General features: G+C 41.4%; 1 protein-coding gene and 1 long non-coding RNA gene across 3 annotated transcripts; one reads left to right on the top strand and one right to left on the bottom strand.

Moving 5' to 3' along the window:
- The first annotated feature begins 8,164 nt into the window (after window positions 1-8,164).
- LOC133912257 (jasmonate-induced oxygenase 4-like) lies at window positions 8,165-13,364 on the top strand. Of its 2 annotated transcripts, none has more exons than XM_062354914.1 (3): window positions 8,165-8,760; window positions 8,872-9,205; window positions 12,896-13,364. In XM_062354914.1, the coding sequence occupies exons 1-3, from the start codon at window positions 8,261-8,263 to the stop codon at window positions 13,208-13,210; spliced, it is 1,149 nt and encodes a 382-aa protein (XP_062210898.1). In that variant the 5' UTR covers window positions 8,165-8,260; the 3' UTR covers window positions 13,211-13,364. The 2 variants fall into 2 exon arrangements, with proteins under 2 accessions (XP_062210898.1, XP_062210899.1); XM_062354915.1 differs by lacking the exon at window positions 12,896-13,364 and adding an exon at window positions 12,362-12,894.
- On the bottom strand, window positions 11,507-14,402 carry LOC133912258 (uncharacterized). The gene is made up of 2 exons (XR_009908774.1): window positions 13,710-14,402; window positions 11,507-11,664 (listed from the first exon to the last, which is right to left on the bottom strand). It is a non-coding gene; the product is annotated as an uncharacterized LOC133912258 (long non-coding RNA).
- Between the last annotated feature and the right edge of the window lie 3,457 nt (window positions 14,403-17,859).

Below are 17,859 nucleotides of genomic sequence, written 5' to 3'. Positions count from 1 at the left end.
TTACTCTGATGTGAATGAAAACTAGAGTGTAGGTTTTGAAATATGGATTATTTTCTAGTTTGTCTGCTCAAGCATATTTTCTAAAATTTAGGACTGCTATCCATCATAGTCGGCAAAGTGGAGTGTTCTTCAGTTGGGAGGCATGCCAAGCACAAGTTAATAGATTCAAAGGAGCATATTACAAAGGATACAAGTTCAAACATTAAGCTGTTGCAACATACAACAGTCAAATCATCTAAGCCGAGCTAAAATTGGATAGCTTTGAAAATAAGGAGAAGAAATATGATTTCACGTGTAAAGATGTTGTAATCCTAGTTCTGGTTGTAATCATCATTATTTTGCTATGTAAGATGATGCGACTTGTAAGAGCAATGTGTCACTTGACAATACCTTTGTGCATATTTGTGCCTATTTTGCTACATAAGATGTGACTTTTTTTGTTAAATGTGATCATAATGTTCTCAATTACAATATTTTATGTGTATGTATCCTATCTATCGATACCTTCATGGTTATCTCACTCTTTCAACAGCCTCTCTCCCTCCCTCAGCGGCTTTATCTCTATCTCTCTCTTTCCTTAGCTCTCTATATGTAGAATACTCAATCATTCATCATTATCATATGCAGAACTCCTAGGAAGGGATGGCACCACCAACGGTGGATCCGACCCATGTGCCAGAAGGAGATGTAGTGTCGCTGTCAAACATTGAAGAAGGTAGCCTGAGCCACTACCTCAACCTGGACCAAACATATGCATGTGGAGGCGATGAGGTAATTTATAAGTAGATGAATGCATCTGTTTTACATATTATCATATAGGTTCTCAATAATTATTTCGTTTATACGCAGATGCCTGATGCTCTGGAGGGTCACGATAATGAGCAATCCTAGGAGCAGCATCGTGCCCGAAGCCCTCGAAGATGCCTACAGGATGATTTGTGATCACGGAGGTCTCACCAGCAAGGGAGCCAACTGCACCAGAGAGAGTTCTGGGATCATACAAGTCAGTATATGGGATAGCTATTAAGGATCACGTGTCCACCAGCTATAGATTGTGAACTGGCGAACGAGGTGATCCGTACGTAGTTCCTGATTCAATCAAGAACGATATCTTGTGGCCCAAAATATTAGAGAGGTTCGAGTTCCCTATAGAAATAGATATGGACGTAGTTAAGCGTAAGGCGCAAATGATTATGGGGCTTTCATTTAAGAATTGGAAGGCCACATTAAACAGAACCTATGTGCAAAAAGGTACAACGCTAGATTTTAGTAAATGGCCGCAACTGGAAGATCATTGGAAAGCCTTTGCGGAGTACAAGTTGTTTGAAGAAGCACATATGTTGAGTGAGGTCGACAAAGCAAACTCGAAGAAGAATATCTACCCCCCACAAAGTCGGCAGTCATGGGTACGTGAGGAAAGAATGGTGGTGACAACAACAGCTAGATGAACTATGAGAGAGAGATGTCACATATGAGGCAGAGGGCTGGAGCAAACGATCGACGAGCTTCCTTATTGGGAGAGGTGCTTCTTAATCGTCTGATAGAAGCTTATACTTTATGACCTCCAAAGACTAGGAAGTGACGCAAACTCTTGCAAAAAAGCTTACGGTAGCCCACACGTAGTTTGCACAAGGCTCTTTCAAGCCAAACAGGGATAGGGACGAGCTCACCTTGGCCCTAGGAAACAAGGAGCATGGTGGTCGCACATGAGGCGTTGGTGTGATGGGTTAGAAATATGGATTCCTAGACATCGTTGACAGTTACAAGAGTCGAAAGAGATCCAAAGCAGAGCGAGATGCAAAACGAGAGGCAAAACAAGCTAGGATGATGGAAATGCTTGAACAAGCGCTACAACGTGAGACAGAACATACAGACAAAAACATAGCACAAGAAATATAGCAAGCCCTCATGCGTGAACAGGGCGCCATTGGGAATGAATAGGAATTGCTGGTATCATCTTCTAATGTTGCTCGCTCCAGCCCTAGTGATTATCGAAGTAGCTATGCATCCACAAGAGTTCCGGGAGCTGACTCCATCACTTATCTCGTGGACCATACCATAGCACGGACACCGTGCGAACTACACATTGGTTCTAAGAACATTACCATCAAGGTGGCTTCCAGCGAGGCTTATCCTCGTGATGCCCATGACCTTTTGCACGAATGTCCGATACCGGAGAGCTACGCCATGGTCAAAATGGATGAGGCAGTTGACAATTATCGTCATGTTTAGGTGGACTATCCCGTAGAGGAGGGGACCAACACTATAGGAGAGAACGAGCACACATTCATTATGTGGGAGAAGGTCTATATAGTGTTTCCATCAAAAACAGCTCCTGAGAACCTCTACTCTCCACTACACCCTAGGTCGTCGTCGCCTTGTAGATCTCTCTCTCCTCAGCCATCTACTAGAAGAAGTCGACCTCCCCAGCCATCGCCTCAAAGAAGTCCACTGCTCAAGAAGCCAACACCATCAAGAAGTTGGTCATCATCTTAGAAAACACGATCAAGTTCCGCAGCATCCATGTAGACGACATCATCTAAGAAGTCGGTGCCATCTAAGAAGTCGGCGAAACCCAAGGATGTCTATTCACTTACTCCTGAGGAAATACAAAAAGATTATGGACGCTATCACAGCTCATTTATATCCTCTAGCACCTCCACCATAGCCTGTTGTGTATGAAGATAGCATGAAATTTTTCATGAATATATCCAAAGTTAAACAGATGGGGGCGGCTTCAATAAAGCCACCGACTGACTACGAACGCATCAGCAAGAAGCAGGCCAAGAGCAAATTAGATTCAGTCGTTTTGCATGCTCCAAGCATTGGGGACTTCCTAGTTTCTTCTATATTAACAGCAGAAGAACTAGCACGACTTATTGTGGGAGCGGATATCCCAAAGTTGGATGTTACATGGCCATTTGAGTTGATCAAACCTTTGGTCAAACCAGGTATAGAAAGAAACTTTACAACTCAAATGCATCGATTACATCAGTGATAGTTAGAGCAATCCATGTAGGGTTTTGAGGCGTTCATCATAAGATACAGAGATAAATATTTTCTCAACGAGGATGGCTCCTTCTGCGTGAAATTAGAATACTTGTTTGAATTGTACAAAGAAGATGCTCTCGATGTGGCTATAGTTAGACCTTGGACTCTTTAAGTGACTTATGCATATAATTCATATTATATGATCTTGTACCTTCAAATTGCATGGCTAAATTCTCTCTTTCGTAGAATGGAGATCCACACATGCAAAAAAAATTAGATAATAAAGTAGGATTCATCAATCCTGGGCTTGTGAATGAGGAAATTATAAGGGATTGTCCAAACTTCACCGAAGACTATTTATTGAAGTGTCTGCTTCACCACCAACACAAGTAATTTGTACTCTTACCCTACAGCTTTGAGTGCGTGTTTGCAAGTTAGGGTGTTCTCCTTTTATGGGCAACTCGATTCTAATACTAATTTTCTATGGTGTCACATATTCCTGCAGTTTTCATTGAATCCTCCTTGTCATCCACCTAGATTTGAGCAAGATCATTGTCTTGGACTTACAAAAGAGAGATAAGACGACTTACAGACCTCATCAATATGATAAACAGGTAAACTCGATCATTTAATCTTCTCGTATGTTGAATCTAAGTTTAATTGGTATTTATATTCACGTACAGGGCGTACACAAGATACTGCAAAAATAGTGTTACCTACTTTGCATTCAGGAAGCAATTTGATGTAAAAACTGACTTTCTGACACAGAGAATATTTATGTCTTGCATTTCCTACTGAATAAAAAAGTTCAATTCATTCCACTGACAAATTATTTCCTCTTGAAGTGTATGAGGCAGCCACCCGGTAACAATCTCTGTGGGTTTTATGTTTTTACTTTCATGCATGCATTCAGCCTTGATGGAAACGCTGTCAGGTTCAATGATCTTGAGGTAGAAAATTATATATTGATGTCTTCTTTTCAATTTCTATTTATGTTTAAGGACTAATTCTTTCAATTCTTCAAACGCAGTGCTCCAAACTACGCATAAGTGCGTTACAACATGTAGAAATAAATGCCCTTCAAGAATAGATCGTCAGGTTCTTCATGTAATATGTTATCAACCTAAACGGCGAGTTTCATGAACCCATCGTGCCATCGATGCGTGAGAGACCTTCAGATGACACCGTACCTTCTAGTAGAGAGTATGCAACAAGGAGAAAGCCTACCAAGGGGCTTGACAACTTATTATATTTGATAAATGACACAATATTAATGAATGACATAAGTTACTATGTATTGATGAATGATATGAATTACTATGTATTAATGAATATGTCTTTATTAATTATTGATTTATATTAAATATGTGTCTCATTCTATACATACATATTGAGAGGGAGAGAGACACTACGTAAGAAACTAGCAAAGGAGACACCACAATAGTGACGACTGCTCAACACGTGTCACTAATGTCCTATTAATGATGGGTTCAATAAGGACGCATCACTAATGTGTCTTCTAATCGGGACCAGATATAGACCCGTCACTAATGAGTGGTCATTAGTGACGGGTCGTAACATGACCCATCAGTGATGATAATAGTGATGAGTCAAGTTATGACCCGTCACTAATGGCTAGGTCATCAGTGATGGGTCATCTTAGGCCAGTCATTAGTGGTGGGTCAAGTTATGACCTGTCACTAATGATAAGGTCATCAGTAACATATTTTCATAGGTCAGTCATTAGTGACGGGTCAAGTTGTGACCCGTCACTAATGACTAGGTCATCAGTGATGGGTCGTCCTAGACCAGCCATTAGTGACAGGTCACAACTTGACTCGTCGCTAATGATCCACCCATCAGTGACGGATCGTCCTATGTTAGTCATTAGTGATAGGTCAACTTGTAATCTGTCACTAATGACCAACTCTGGTCACTAATGACGGTATTCGCAAATATTTATTATTTTTATTTTATTTTTCTCTTATTTTTTTCTCACCTCGGTAGCACTATAATACGAAATTTGGCAAAATTAGTCATTAGTGATGGGTCATGGTTATGACGTGTTGCTAATAACCTTTGGCGAAGAAGTTTAAAAGGATAAAATATATTATTTCTATCATAACTATGTGATAGCAAAGGTGGTAAGGTGGCTACACACATAAGGAGGAGGTCACGCGTTCGATTCTCATAGAACGCAAACTTAAAAACAATGTGAAAAAAGCGTGACTTGTGAGACATATGGGATGGATCTACATTGGGATGGCTCAGATGAAAAAAATATTTTTTTTAACTTTTTTGTGTCCAAAAAATAAAAAAATGTTCATCGATCATTAGTGACGGGTCAAGATTATAACCCATCACTATTGACTGAACATTAGTGAAGGGTCACGACTATGACCCGTCACTAATGATCTCAATAGTGATGGGTCACCACCTATCGCTAATGACCTATCATTAATGACACGATAAGATTGATAGGTACAGGACCCGTTACAATGGCTGTTATCACTCATCACTAATAACTTTTTTTATGTAATGAGATGGCGAGATCGAGGAGAGAGAGGATAGATAAGAGAGAGATAGAGGGGGGAAAGAGAGGGAGGATAGAGAGAGGAGAGGCAAAATATTACTGACTAAATCCTTTAGTTGGCAATAATACCAATTCATCACTGTCGGTTAAATCCTTCAGCCAATAGTGATAACCTACTTCACTGTTTATTCGTTACCAACTGCCGACTCTAAAACTAACTGTGAAGAGAGTTTTAGAACTGATAATAAAATATGTTTATGTAGTAATGTAATGTCTAATCTAAACTCACGCGCATACAAACGTCTTACCCACGCTGGCATCTTCCCTGCGCTCAAGCTACACTACAAACTATACACGCACAAACAAGAGAGGGGTGTAGATTTGGCCCTAGCTGTAGTTCAACAAATACTAGATAGGTCCAAAAGGACCCTTATTTAGCCCACGTGGTTCAAAGGAGGAAGAGAAGTCTAACCAAACATGCTACTACTACACTATACATTCAAGGAAAGAAAACAATTGATCAGAGAGGAACATAAGGAGGCAGTGGCCCCACGCACTGTTGATGGTGCTATGCCCCTATTAATCCAATTGAATAGTCTTGCTCACGATGCCTGCTTCCTACCCATCAACACACAATGGGTGTATGTGTATATAACACCAGCAAACATTGCATATAACCTGCTTGTAGTTTGATGCAAATTTGTTGACCTGATGAAAGGATTAAATATTTGTCTACGAGCCGACATGTAATATCCTTGCAAACTATGTCACCAAGAAAAATATTAGAGAAATAGTGAAATTAATAATAAAAAGTTAGAAACCCTCTAATCTTTCGTTTCAAAAATATAGAAACCTTCACTGTTTCGATTCCTGATCAAATGGTTAAGTTGACCTAGCTAGCTAGAATATGTGTCATTATATTCAAGAATAACACAAAACTTAATTTCCATATAGTCTTGTCTAATACTCAATTCATGTCATAATCGCGCTTGCAATAAAGTGATGTTGTTCATCCCGACGTATGACCTAGAATTATGCTCCACTACTAGCATTTGTGTATTCTCTTCAAAAGTCCCAAGTGAGAGCGCTATGGCATTCTAGTAACACTCACCTCTTGCTCAAAATGCTCTTGACGACACGGCGCAGGAGAGAATGCAAAACACGCACGCTTTCCTTTTCCTATCAAATTAACGTCAATTAATGTGAAAAGAACTAAAGTTTTCCGGCTCTGTGTTAACTGATCTGATGGTGAAATTCAATCATAGACAACAACATATATACATCATCATCACAAGAGCTAGCGCCTAGAAGATTTAGGGCATATTTAGAAGAGCTTTAGCTCATAGATTCTTATATAATATGGAGTTTATAGTCTAAAATAACACGGTTTAAGCTTATGTTTTTAGGCTAAAATGGAAATATGGCTTGACCAAACACCCCTAACTTAGCAACTGTTTGGCAGAGCTTTAGCTCCGAGATCTATATAGGATTTCGAGTTTGTAGGATATAATTTAGTGGTTTAAATATTTATTTTTAGTTCAAAATAAGAATAAAATGTTTCAACTAAAGACTCTCAAACTGTCCATAGGGCAGCCCTAGATACTAGACTCTCTAAAGCTAAGAATAAAATTAAGTGGTTAAATATCTAGAACTTTGCCAAGCAACCCCTTACCTAGCTCTAGCTCAAAAAAATTTAAAGTTCTGGAGATGGAGCCATACCAAACAGTCCGTTAGAGCTTGAAGCCAGGATAAAAACATGTGTGTCAATTCCACTAAGTTCTTTAGAGTTGTGTGTATTTTGATGTAATTTTTCACAAGATTAGGACTTGTTCAATTGCAAAATTTTGAGAAGCTCATTGACCCCATATGTCACAATCTGGTTGTGCCACTAACTACCAGGGCTTCATCACCAAGCCTAGGACTAAAAGCCCATCTAAGTCCTATTAAGAACCAAATGTTGAAGTATACTTAATCTCCTTATCGGTTTACGCTTTTGGGTGCACCGGCACTGGCTAGCTGGTGCATTCAACTTTTTATGATGTCATAGCCAAGAGATCTTAAATTTAAGTATTGGCTAGTTGCAATTTAACTAAAAGTTGTAGCCCAGCTTTATTCCGTGGGTGAAAATTTTATAAGGCGTGGCCTGTTGTGGATCCTCCCTTAACAGGACCAGAGATAGCTATGTCCACAAAAGGCCAAGCACACTATTACTCCCCCTGTTTTACTATATTGACCATAGGCCATAGCACACGGTCGGCACTAACCAAAGAAGTAATATGTTCAAGAAAAATCAATGTAAAATGACCATCCATACGCCTATTAAGTGGCATAATATAACCATATTTTCTCTTTTAGATCAATTGATTAGGGATAGAGAGTAAAAATATTGTAATAACTATACTTTTGATTTTCTCAATGAACAAATATTTTAAAACATTTTCTCCTGAGCCTATAGGCAAACATAACGAAACGGAGGGAGTTATACACTAATCCTTTTCAGATGGTGGCATCATAATTTTTCTAGCACGTGCTTATTTTACCCTATGTTGCTTTCAAGCCCTAGCACTGGCTGCAATTTTGTATTCAACACTTGAGCACAAAAGCAGTGTCTCTCCCTTATCCTTTATAAAGGGGTAAAATACAGCACCATTAATCTCACACCGCCTTGTACATATGCCACTTGCAATGCGTGTGTAAGTGCAGGTCTCCTGTGCATCTTAGCACCAGACAGCTCCGATGGCTAGCTGCTTCAACGGCGGCGCCGGCTGGCCGGAGCCCGTCGTGCGCGTGCAGGCCGTATCGGATACCTGCGGCGCGACGATCCCCGAGCGGTACGTCAAGCCTCCGTCCGAGCGGCCGTCGTTCTCGCCTGCCCCAGACGGTGGCGGCGGCGGCCTGAACATCCCGGTCGTGGACCTGTCAATGCCGGACGCGGACGCGACGTCCCGCGCCGTGTCGGCGGCGTGCCGGGAGTGGGGGTTCTTCCAGGCGGTGAACCACGGTGTGCGCCCAGAGCAGCTGCAACGCGCGCGGGCGGCGTGGCGCGGCTTCTTCCGGCAGCCGGCGGAGGTGCGCGAGCGATATGCAAACTCGCCGGCGACCTACGAAGGGTACGGCAGCCGCCTGGGCACCACCAAAGGCGGTCCCCTTGACTGGGGCGACTACTACTTCCTCCACCTCCTCCCCCCGTCCCTCAAGAGCCACGACAAGTGGCCCTCCCTCCCTCCCTCTCTGCGGTACGAACACCGGATCGAAGCACCATACGTGCATCGATCGATCGCATGCATGCTACACAAGCACTTACTTGATGTGTTACAATTTACATGCATGTGACATGGCGGGTGCAGGGAGACGACGGAGGAGTACGGCGAGGAGGTGGTGCAGCTGTGCCGGAGGGTGATGCAGCTGTTGTCGAGCGGGCTGGGGCTGGAAGCCGGGAGGCTGCAGACTGCGTTCGGCGGGGCGGGCCACGAGGGGGCGTGCATGCGGGTCAACTTCTACCCTCGATGCCCGCAGCCGGAGATGACGCTCGGCGTGGCGGCGCACTCCGACCCCGGAGGCATGACCATGCTGCTCGTCGACCACCACGTTAGGGGCCTGCAGGTCAGGAGGGCCGACCAGTGGATCACCGTCGACCCCGTTCCCGACGCCTTCATCGTCAACATCGGAGACCAAATCCAGGTACGTACACGTCGTCACGTCGATACTCCGTGTATGTACATACGTACGTGCAACTGATCGCTGGACATGTGTCTGTGTACAAATAAATACTAGATAGTAGCAAACGTGACAGAAATTACGATACGTCCAACCACAGTGAAACCGCACGTGGACCTATCTAAGTGCCCGGAAAGATAAAAAAAAGAAAAGGAGAGTGAGAGAGAGGGGAAGAATAGAGGAACAAGGTCGTGCCAAATATATCGACACGTGTCCCTGAACGGCATCAAAATGGACAAGAAGCTGCTACAGTACACCAGCAGAAGAAAAGGTCGCCGAATCTGATTGATTGTGTCAGGACTCGGAACAAAAGGACGGATCCACATGAAAGACAGGTTCGGTTTACTAACCGAAGCTTGATCGAGCTCCGGTGGTACCAAAAAGTCGTGATTACTGTAGTAATCGGTTGAAAAATTAAAAAAAAATTAGATAAAATTTATTTGGTAAATTTGAAATTTGGGAAAAATCATGATTTTAGCCGCTCAGTAACCGGTCGGTTTGGACCGGTTACCGAGCGGTTTTTTGTGATTTATCAAGTGGTTTTCTTGAATTTTTCGCATTGTCAGTAACCGCTCGGTTTTCTCGATTTATCGAGCGGTTTTCTCGATTTTCAGTGAAGTTAAAAAAACCTAAAAATTATCTCAATCTTGTAAAATCAATAACTAATTTATCTTAGCTTCAAATCAAGTGAAACAAAAAATTTTGGTTTCCTTGTAACATGATCTACATGATAAAAGTATTTATACTCATAAAAAAGTTCAAAATTTTCTGTGAGAAAATGTATTTGTTAAACCAAGTTAAATGCATAGTTTACTCTTTGCTAATCCAAAAATCATGAAACTAATTTTAAGTCTTCTTACATGATACTATGTCTTTTAAAAATACATGAACTCATGAATTAGTTATTGTAACATACAAGATTGTGTAAATATGTTGCGACTAGATTAATTTATAACTGATCCATCACACCTCAAAAATTAGTGAAACCACTTTTATTAGTTTATTTACACTATGATTTACGTAGGAAAAATAATATTAGACATGAAAAAGTTACTTACAGTGCTGTTTCTTAACATATTCACTTTATGCTTGTGAACTTTGTAAAAATCATAGAGAAATTAATAAAACTCTAAATAAAGTAAAATTAATTTTAAAGATTTTCTTAAGGTACGTTTTACACAAGAAAAATATTTTTTTGCATTTTAAACTTTTCCTTAACATGAGTTAATAACTGAGCCGTACGCTTCAATTTTTTTATTTTTTTTTTAACTTCCTCCCTATAGAATATGATGCAAACGATATTATTTTTTAAAAACAATTTTACAGAAGGTCTTAGAATTGTGTCTAGTTTTTTTAAGAGTTTTTTGGAATTTTTTATTTTTTTATTTTTCGAAATTTTTGAATTCAAATTCGGTTACCGTTCGGTTTCTGAAACCGAACCAGACCGAGATGGTCGCTTATCGCGATTTTTCTCGGTTACTGTTGGTTTGTTAAACCCTGATGAAAGATCGGGTTTTGTTTTTTATTACATGATGAAAACCTCTCAAATCTCTGTAGAAATATTTCAAAATTTTTGGACCATTTAATTTTCAACCTAATCGAACAGCTAGCTGTCTTATTTAGCTAGTGCTCGGCTATATTCCTTGTAAAATAATAAACATACCAACCATATGCATACAAAATATTGTATCTTGCATCGTATTAAACAGTATTTGATTGGAAGTACGAGGCCTGTCCTGGACAAGATAGTTCAGGATAGAAAATCATCGTCACATTTGCTTGGACATTTGAGAGCTCGCCTAAAATGAGATTTAATTCAGATTCTTACAATATCCCTGCCAGATGCTGCATCACCAGATACGGAGAAATCTGCCTAACGACGAGCCGTGTATGTTGAACGACAACTGTACAACGTCCGTGTGAACAGTACTTGATTTTTTTCAATTCAAAAAATTGGTTTTCTGTTACTAAAAATCCTAAAACTTTTTGTGTGTATTCCATAATCTATATGCAATCTATTTTAATTGGATTCATCCAAAAAAATATTTATAATTTAAACTAAAATTATTTAAAAAAAGGCAAATTTTATAGCTTCTAACAATTGTTAGGGCTTCAAATAAATTCTCAAAAATCTAGGAAAAATTACTAATATTTTTTTTGATGGACTAATTTTAAAATTATTTTAAGTCCAAGGTTATATAGTAAAAAAAATAAGTTCCTTTGTAATATTTTATTTATATGTATTTTTATCATCTATACCGCCCATCCAGGATCAATCCATTCAATAGAATCTTGTACCGAATCATTCCATTTCATATAACCAACCAAATACATTCTCATACTATCGTATATATCTAACCAAATAACCTACTTGTACCACCTCACTCAGTATTGTCTCATCCCCTCCTTTCCTTGCTGGGGCCCTACATGGAAAGATTGAGTTCACATCATGACAAATATGTTGATAGGGCATCAAGTGAACCCTAAGGGAGAATTTTGCAACAGGGTTAAACTTATGGGGTTGTAAATGTAACTATGTTACTGTGGGGAGCTATTTGTAACTTGAAGTGACTTATAGGGAGGTATTTGCAATTTCCTCTATAATATATTAGTAATGTAAATAGAAGGGACCAACTGCACACATGGAGTAGGTAAAAGGTTTCCATATAAAAAATGTAGGTAAAACATTCCTCAATTATTTCTAAAACACATGCTTTCTGTTCTCATGAACCTTAATTTACTATGGGCTTATATTTGCTATTTTTTCGATTACACGGATGGCGCACATGCAAATACACAACACACGCACTCTAGACTGGCATAACCATGAGTAGGCCCCATCATATATTTTTAAATAAAATACTGAAAATACTCATATGTATGTAAATTATAAGCACCGGGATTTGAATCCTGATAGATAGAGTCACTCTCACGCCTTTACCACTTCAAAAGGTGGTTCCCGCTTATATTTGCTTATATACTCTTAAGCAGTGGGCAAATGCATGTTACAAATAGTCAGCCGTCTGTGGATTAAGGTGAGACACACCAGCCCTGCTACTTTGTCTCCTAGCTTGACTCATGTTTGTGTTCAGTGACCAGATACGTGCTCCATCTTGTTAGGCGTATATGGATGTGTGCCTACATGGATTTGCACTTGATGTGCCATTGCTATCACTGAGGAAGTGAGGATCAAGTAGCGGATCCGCGGAGGCCCTGAGCCATTCGCTCACGAAAACGCCATTGTCCGTCCACGTGGGACTACCGGCCACAAGTGGAACAGTATTTATTGAGACAGAGTAGTTGTGCATATAAATACTATTTTTATATATACCCTCAGTACATGACAGTCCATCCGTTTTCGTCCCATGTATGCACCTAGACATAGTATATAGATCAGTAGAAAATCACCTTTACATATAATGAGTGATCTAAACCAGTAGCAGTCGCAGACGTAATCATATACTACAAATATATATACATATATCACCGGCCAGAGTTAGCGGCCTAACTTTTGTCCGTCTATAAAATTGTGTAAACCTAAACAGCATATTAATTAGTCCATCCATGTATCTGCATGCAGTGCGCATATATGTTCTGCCAAAGCTGCAGCGAGTGTAGCACTAACATACGCATGCACGCGTGCCATATATGCAGGTGCTGAGCAACGCGGTGTACAAGAGCGTGGAGCACCGGGTGACGGTCAGCGCGGCGGAGGACCGGCTGTCGATGGCCTTCTTCTACAACCCGCGGAGCGACCTGCCGATCGCGCCCATTGTCGAGCTGGTGGCGCCCGGCCGCCCCGCGCTGTACCCGGAGATGACCTTCGACGAGTACCGCGTCTACATCCGGCAGCGCGGCCTGGCCGGCAAGGCGCAGCTACAGTCACTGCAGGCCACGGCCACCGCCGGCTGCAATAGTGCGGCCGTCTCCCCTGCTGGTTCAGACCCAACTGATTCGTCCTCTAGCTAGCACGACGTACTCTAGCTAGAAGCTAGCTACCAGCTACTGCTTATTTGCAGGCCAGGTTTCAGCTGTGCATATATATCAATTCGATCGATCGGTGAATAATTCGATGTTTAGTTTATGTGGAAACGTTGATGCAACACTCGCTTTGACGTAACAATACTGCAAAAAGTTATAAAAGTGTCGGTTGAAAAATTATCATAAAAAATTATTTTTCAACCGACACTCTTTACTCGGTATTGATAGTCAGTGACTATCAATGTTTGGACTGGAACCGACACTGAAAATTTTTTCAATACCAATTCATGTCTCCAACCGGCACTAAAAAAGGTTTCGAGCCAAAAAAATAAACGAGCCAAGCCGTGGCGCCGTTGTCCACCCCTTTTGCAACTATGCCTTGTCCTAGAGCGACGTTGGCCACATCAGACAATTTGCACCAAATCAAGACTTCAACCACCCAAATCTACGAACCACCATTATATTAGGCAACAGAAGGAGCACTCACATCACTTCATGGTGACCCACACGCAGCCCTTCTCTATGCTTCGCTCGTACATGCTCGTCAGCTCGCTCAGGAACTGATCTGGTTGCAGCACCACCTGAACAAAGCCACACAGATGCGATGAGAAAAGGGGAAATAATCAGAAGCACTATCGAAACCTTGCAGGATAACGATTGAAATGATGGGAAAAAAATTAAGCATCTATATGTTTAACAACTATACTAATCCCTAAGTACAAGTTCGAAAAATCCCAGTGGATTTTCTCAAAATCATTATGCCCTCTTCTACTTCTGATCCGAATTTTAGGGTAAAAAAAACCAAAAGTTTTGAATCCCCATAAGTTCTTCCCACCAAAACGTGATTCTCAACACAACAAAGAAGAAACACGGAAAAATCATAGAAAAATAAGCGGAGAAACGAAGAATCAGACGGGAAATTAACATCGTAAGAGGCCTCGCCGATCGCTGAGAGAGCAGTTTCTCCTCTAGTCTAGTACTCTAGTCTTCCTCTCGTGTTCGTTTCGCAGGGAGATTTGGATTAGGACGGGGGAGAGATGGGGGAGAGAGTGAGAGGATAAGGTCATGTGAGGATGAGGATGCGAGGGTGAGAGAGAAAGAGAGGATAAGATCGAGAGAGAGGACTGAGTCGTGAGCGAGAAGAGTAGACGCGTGAGGGGTGAACCAAAATCCTATTTCATTGAAATTTCGAGTCTGGATCAGGCTTCAGTGATGATTTGTATTAAAAACCGGTACTGATACTATCAATATCGATTTTTTTTTTACAAACCGGCACTGATAGTATGTATCAGTGCCGGTTCTTAGTGGTTTTATCATGCTTCGAGCGCAAGAGATTAAGAACCGATATTGATACCTCTTCAGTAACAGTTACGGTTCAATCGATACTAATAGGACGCTACTTTTGATCCGTTCTATAGTAGTGTAAATTCGTCTCATGCATACAACTGAAATTAAAGGTCACGATGAACCAGGACAGGTACATATATAACCTTAACGCATAGTACAATCTACTGATGAGGGGAGAATTAATGCTTTTATATATGTATATTATACTTGATTTGTTTTGGATTGCACAAAAGAATTGGAGACCATGATGCATGCGACCACATGCACACGAATCTCAGACCAATTGAATGGCACACGAGTACTTTTTATGAGATCCGTGATCGATGGTTCGTTTAATTGAAGAGGGAGGGAGGAGGGAGTCAGTTGTAAAAACTAAAAACAACCTCAGACCAATTGAATGGCACAAACTAAAGGCAGCTTGTGTACAGAACTATAGATGGAATCGCCTTTTCTTTTTCTTTTTTTCTGTTTCCGGATATGACATACCGTGTGCTTTCCGAAGTTGGAAGGGAGACGACATGGCTACTGCAGAGACACAAGGGCCGTCATTGGGGCCGTGCAGCTGTGCTGTGGCCTGTGGCAGTCACCTCCCTGCAGGTTCCATCACGGGGCCGGACTCTGGAATCTTTCGTTCCAACTGCCGGCGTTGATTGATCGAATATTTGAATGCTAGTGCTAATAATATTAATTCGGCTCGTTTCGGAGCTAGTCGGTTTAAGCTTGACCAAGCTGTACAAGCCAAATGAGACCTGCAACCTATCATTTCATCCATGTGGCCGTATGTTCGCGCGTCGTTTTCAATGGATGCCTCAACGGTGCGTGTCGCTGCTGCTGGCGGTGGTGGTGACGGCGATCTTTTGGTGCAGGTGCAACGTGTGTTTGATGGGTTACAGGTAGCTATCTAGATTGTGTATTTGGTTGAATGGGTATTTTTTGATTTGATGATAAGTTAGATGTGATAGCTAAGTAGAGAGAATATTGCTCCCACATGCTACCAGATGTGACTCTCACAACTCTTCCTTTACCTGTTCATCTCACCTCCCCTGACTTCAGTCCCTTCTCTCACCCGCCCACTCCCCACCGCTGGCCCCCTCCACCCTCCACTCGAGCTGCTCCCTCCCCGTCATCGTTCTTGTGAACCTCGTCGATCCAGAGTAGAGGCGGCAGTGGCTGTAGCAGGAGGTGCAATCTCCTGTCCATGCTGCAGCGCCCGTAGCAGGGGAGGGGCTACAGCCGCACCGACGGAACCGATCACTAAAGGAGCTGGCGGGCGAGGTAGGGCTCTCTCCAGACTAGTGGTTGCAGGTGGCATTACCTAAGTTCATGGGTGTCCATGCTTTCGCCTGCATCAATGTCGCCTAACGGCTCCTGGGCTCTCTTCGCTCGTGTCCACCGTATTGCTACTCTCCCAGCCGACCTGGGCTACTAAGCCACCTTAGCTGGACCATGCGCATCTATGCTCCACACAACCACCTTGTGAGATGCTCGGAGAGCTGAGTCTGGCTTGGATTCGATAATACAGCGTCTTGGTCACAAGCCGAGTCTGTGCAGGACACACTCAATGAACCAAACAAGAAATGCCAAGATCCTGATCCGATTTGCGCAACAACCAGCCACACCGCCATCCACTACTTGGCGCCACACACCTGGAGTCCGCATGGTGCACGGTACACGCCACGAAGTAGCGTGATGCAGCTCCGCGATTTCCTTGCTGCGCTCGCCTCATCTACGCCTCTGCTCGATGCACTGCTCGGAGCCCATGATACTTCCGAGACACCTATACGACGACATCCACGCCACCCCTGACGACAACATGCATCCGGCTAGAAACCCTAGCCATCGTCAATGCTTATGTCTACCCGCCATGGCCGTATGCGTACCGTATGTGTGCACTGGTCACCGTCATGCTCTACCTTGTGTCGTGTCCGTAACGCACCGCATGTGCGTTGCACGACACTTTGTAGATGCATAATCCTGATGCATCCATGTGATCTTTCACCCATTGACTCTAAATCCAATCCAACCATGATTCTAGTGCCACTACTTGTTAACACACATCGTGTCTTTGATGTCATTTGTTATCTAGTGTGTATCTTTTCGATAGATCAATCTGTCGCGTCTGCAAAGCTAAATTTCCTAACAATAATGTTTATCTCTACTGAGAAAAGAAAGACAGATGAGGCACCGTATTGTTAATTCTGTGTACATAAGGTTGATGTAGATCTAGCAGAAAGTATAGGTTCCTCATTTTATGTGTTTTGAGTGTCATTATAAGAAAAAGGCTGTGTAGATACGCTTTATTTATAGGTTAGATACGTTTTATTTCATCCCTAGTAGAATGTAGAGGTGTTTTCATACAACATGTTAAGAGCGTCTCCTCGCGTACCGTGTCTGGGTGTGTAGAGATGAATTTAGTAAACATGTCTGGAGGATATAGGATGTTTCATAGAGACGTTAGATGCATGCCTACACATGTAGATACGCTTTCATAAATACATTTACAATATGTGGTTATTATTTTAGACACGTTGTATAGACACGTTTCATAGATATATTTATATTATGTGTCTACAAATATATGCACGTTGTGCCCAAACCACCCCTCTTAAATTAAATTTTCTCATGAGATATTCACATGTGCGGTTCCTAGGACTCGAACTCAAGATCTCTTGACTCCTCACGAACACACAAACTACTCACCTAATATACAATCCTAACTAGAGTTATATATATATATATATATATATATATATATATATATATATATATATATATATATATTCCTTTTGACCCTTGTTCACCCAAACTGTTGACAACTATTATGATATCTAAATGACTTTAAATGGAAAAGTTTTCAATTACAAAATTATAGAGCCTGTCGAGGGCTACAATTTTCATATAAATTATTTTTCTATCCAACTTCATATGAATATAAATGAATTTCAAAAATGTACACTACTACATATTGAAAACATCTTTATAACATTTTATAACGTCTCTAGATGATTGTGACAACTTGTCTGATACGTTCTATGAGATCTCTAGATGCTAGTGACGATCAATGCGTGTCTAAAATTGAGACGTTTTTAATATCGTGTCAAGAAGCATCTTTAAGTTGTTACTGATGGTCAAAGCATGTCTAACATCATGTCACTTTTGATGCATTCTCAATATCGTATCAAGAAGCATCGCTAAGTGGCTAATGACATTCAAAGGTGTATAATATCATGTCATTTTAAGGCGTTCTCAATATCGTGTCAAAAAGCATATTTAGATGCTGGTGTATAGAC

Source organism: Phragmites australis, chromosome 3 (genome assembly GCF_958298935.1).
Source record: "Phragmites australis chromosome 3, lpPhrAust1.1, whole genome shotgun sequence".
In the NCBI taxonomy this organism is placed as follows: Eukaryota; Viridiplantae; Streptophyta; class Magnoliopsida; order Poales; family Poaceae; genus Phragmites; species Phragmites australis.
Note: the sequence above shows the minus strand (reverse complement) of the source record. Positions and strands in the feature narration are given on the sequence as shown.

Excerpts from the sequence above, each read along its gene's own strand:
- LOC133912257 (XM_062354914.1), top strand. The coding sequence starts at position 8,261 with ATGGCTAGCTGCTTCAACGGCGGCGCCGGCTGGCCGGAGCCCGTCGTG. Across the intron at positions 8,761-8,871 it reads TCCCTCCCTCCCTCTCTGCG|GGAGACGACGGAGGAGTACG; the intron begins GTACGAACACCG and ends TGGCGGGTGCAG. Across the intron at positions 9,206-12,895 it reads ACATCGGAGACCAAATCCAG|GTGCTGAGCAACGCGGTGTA; the intron begins GTACGTACACGT and ends CCATATATGCAG.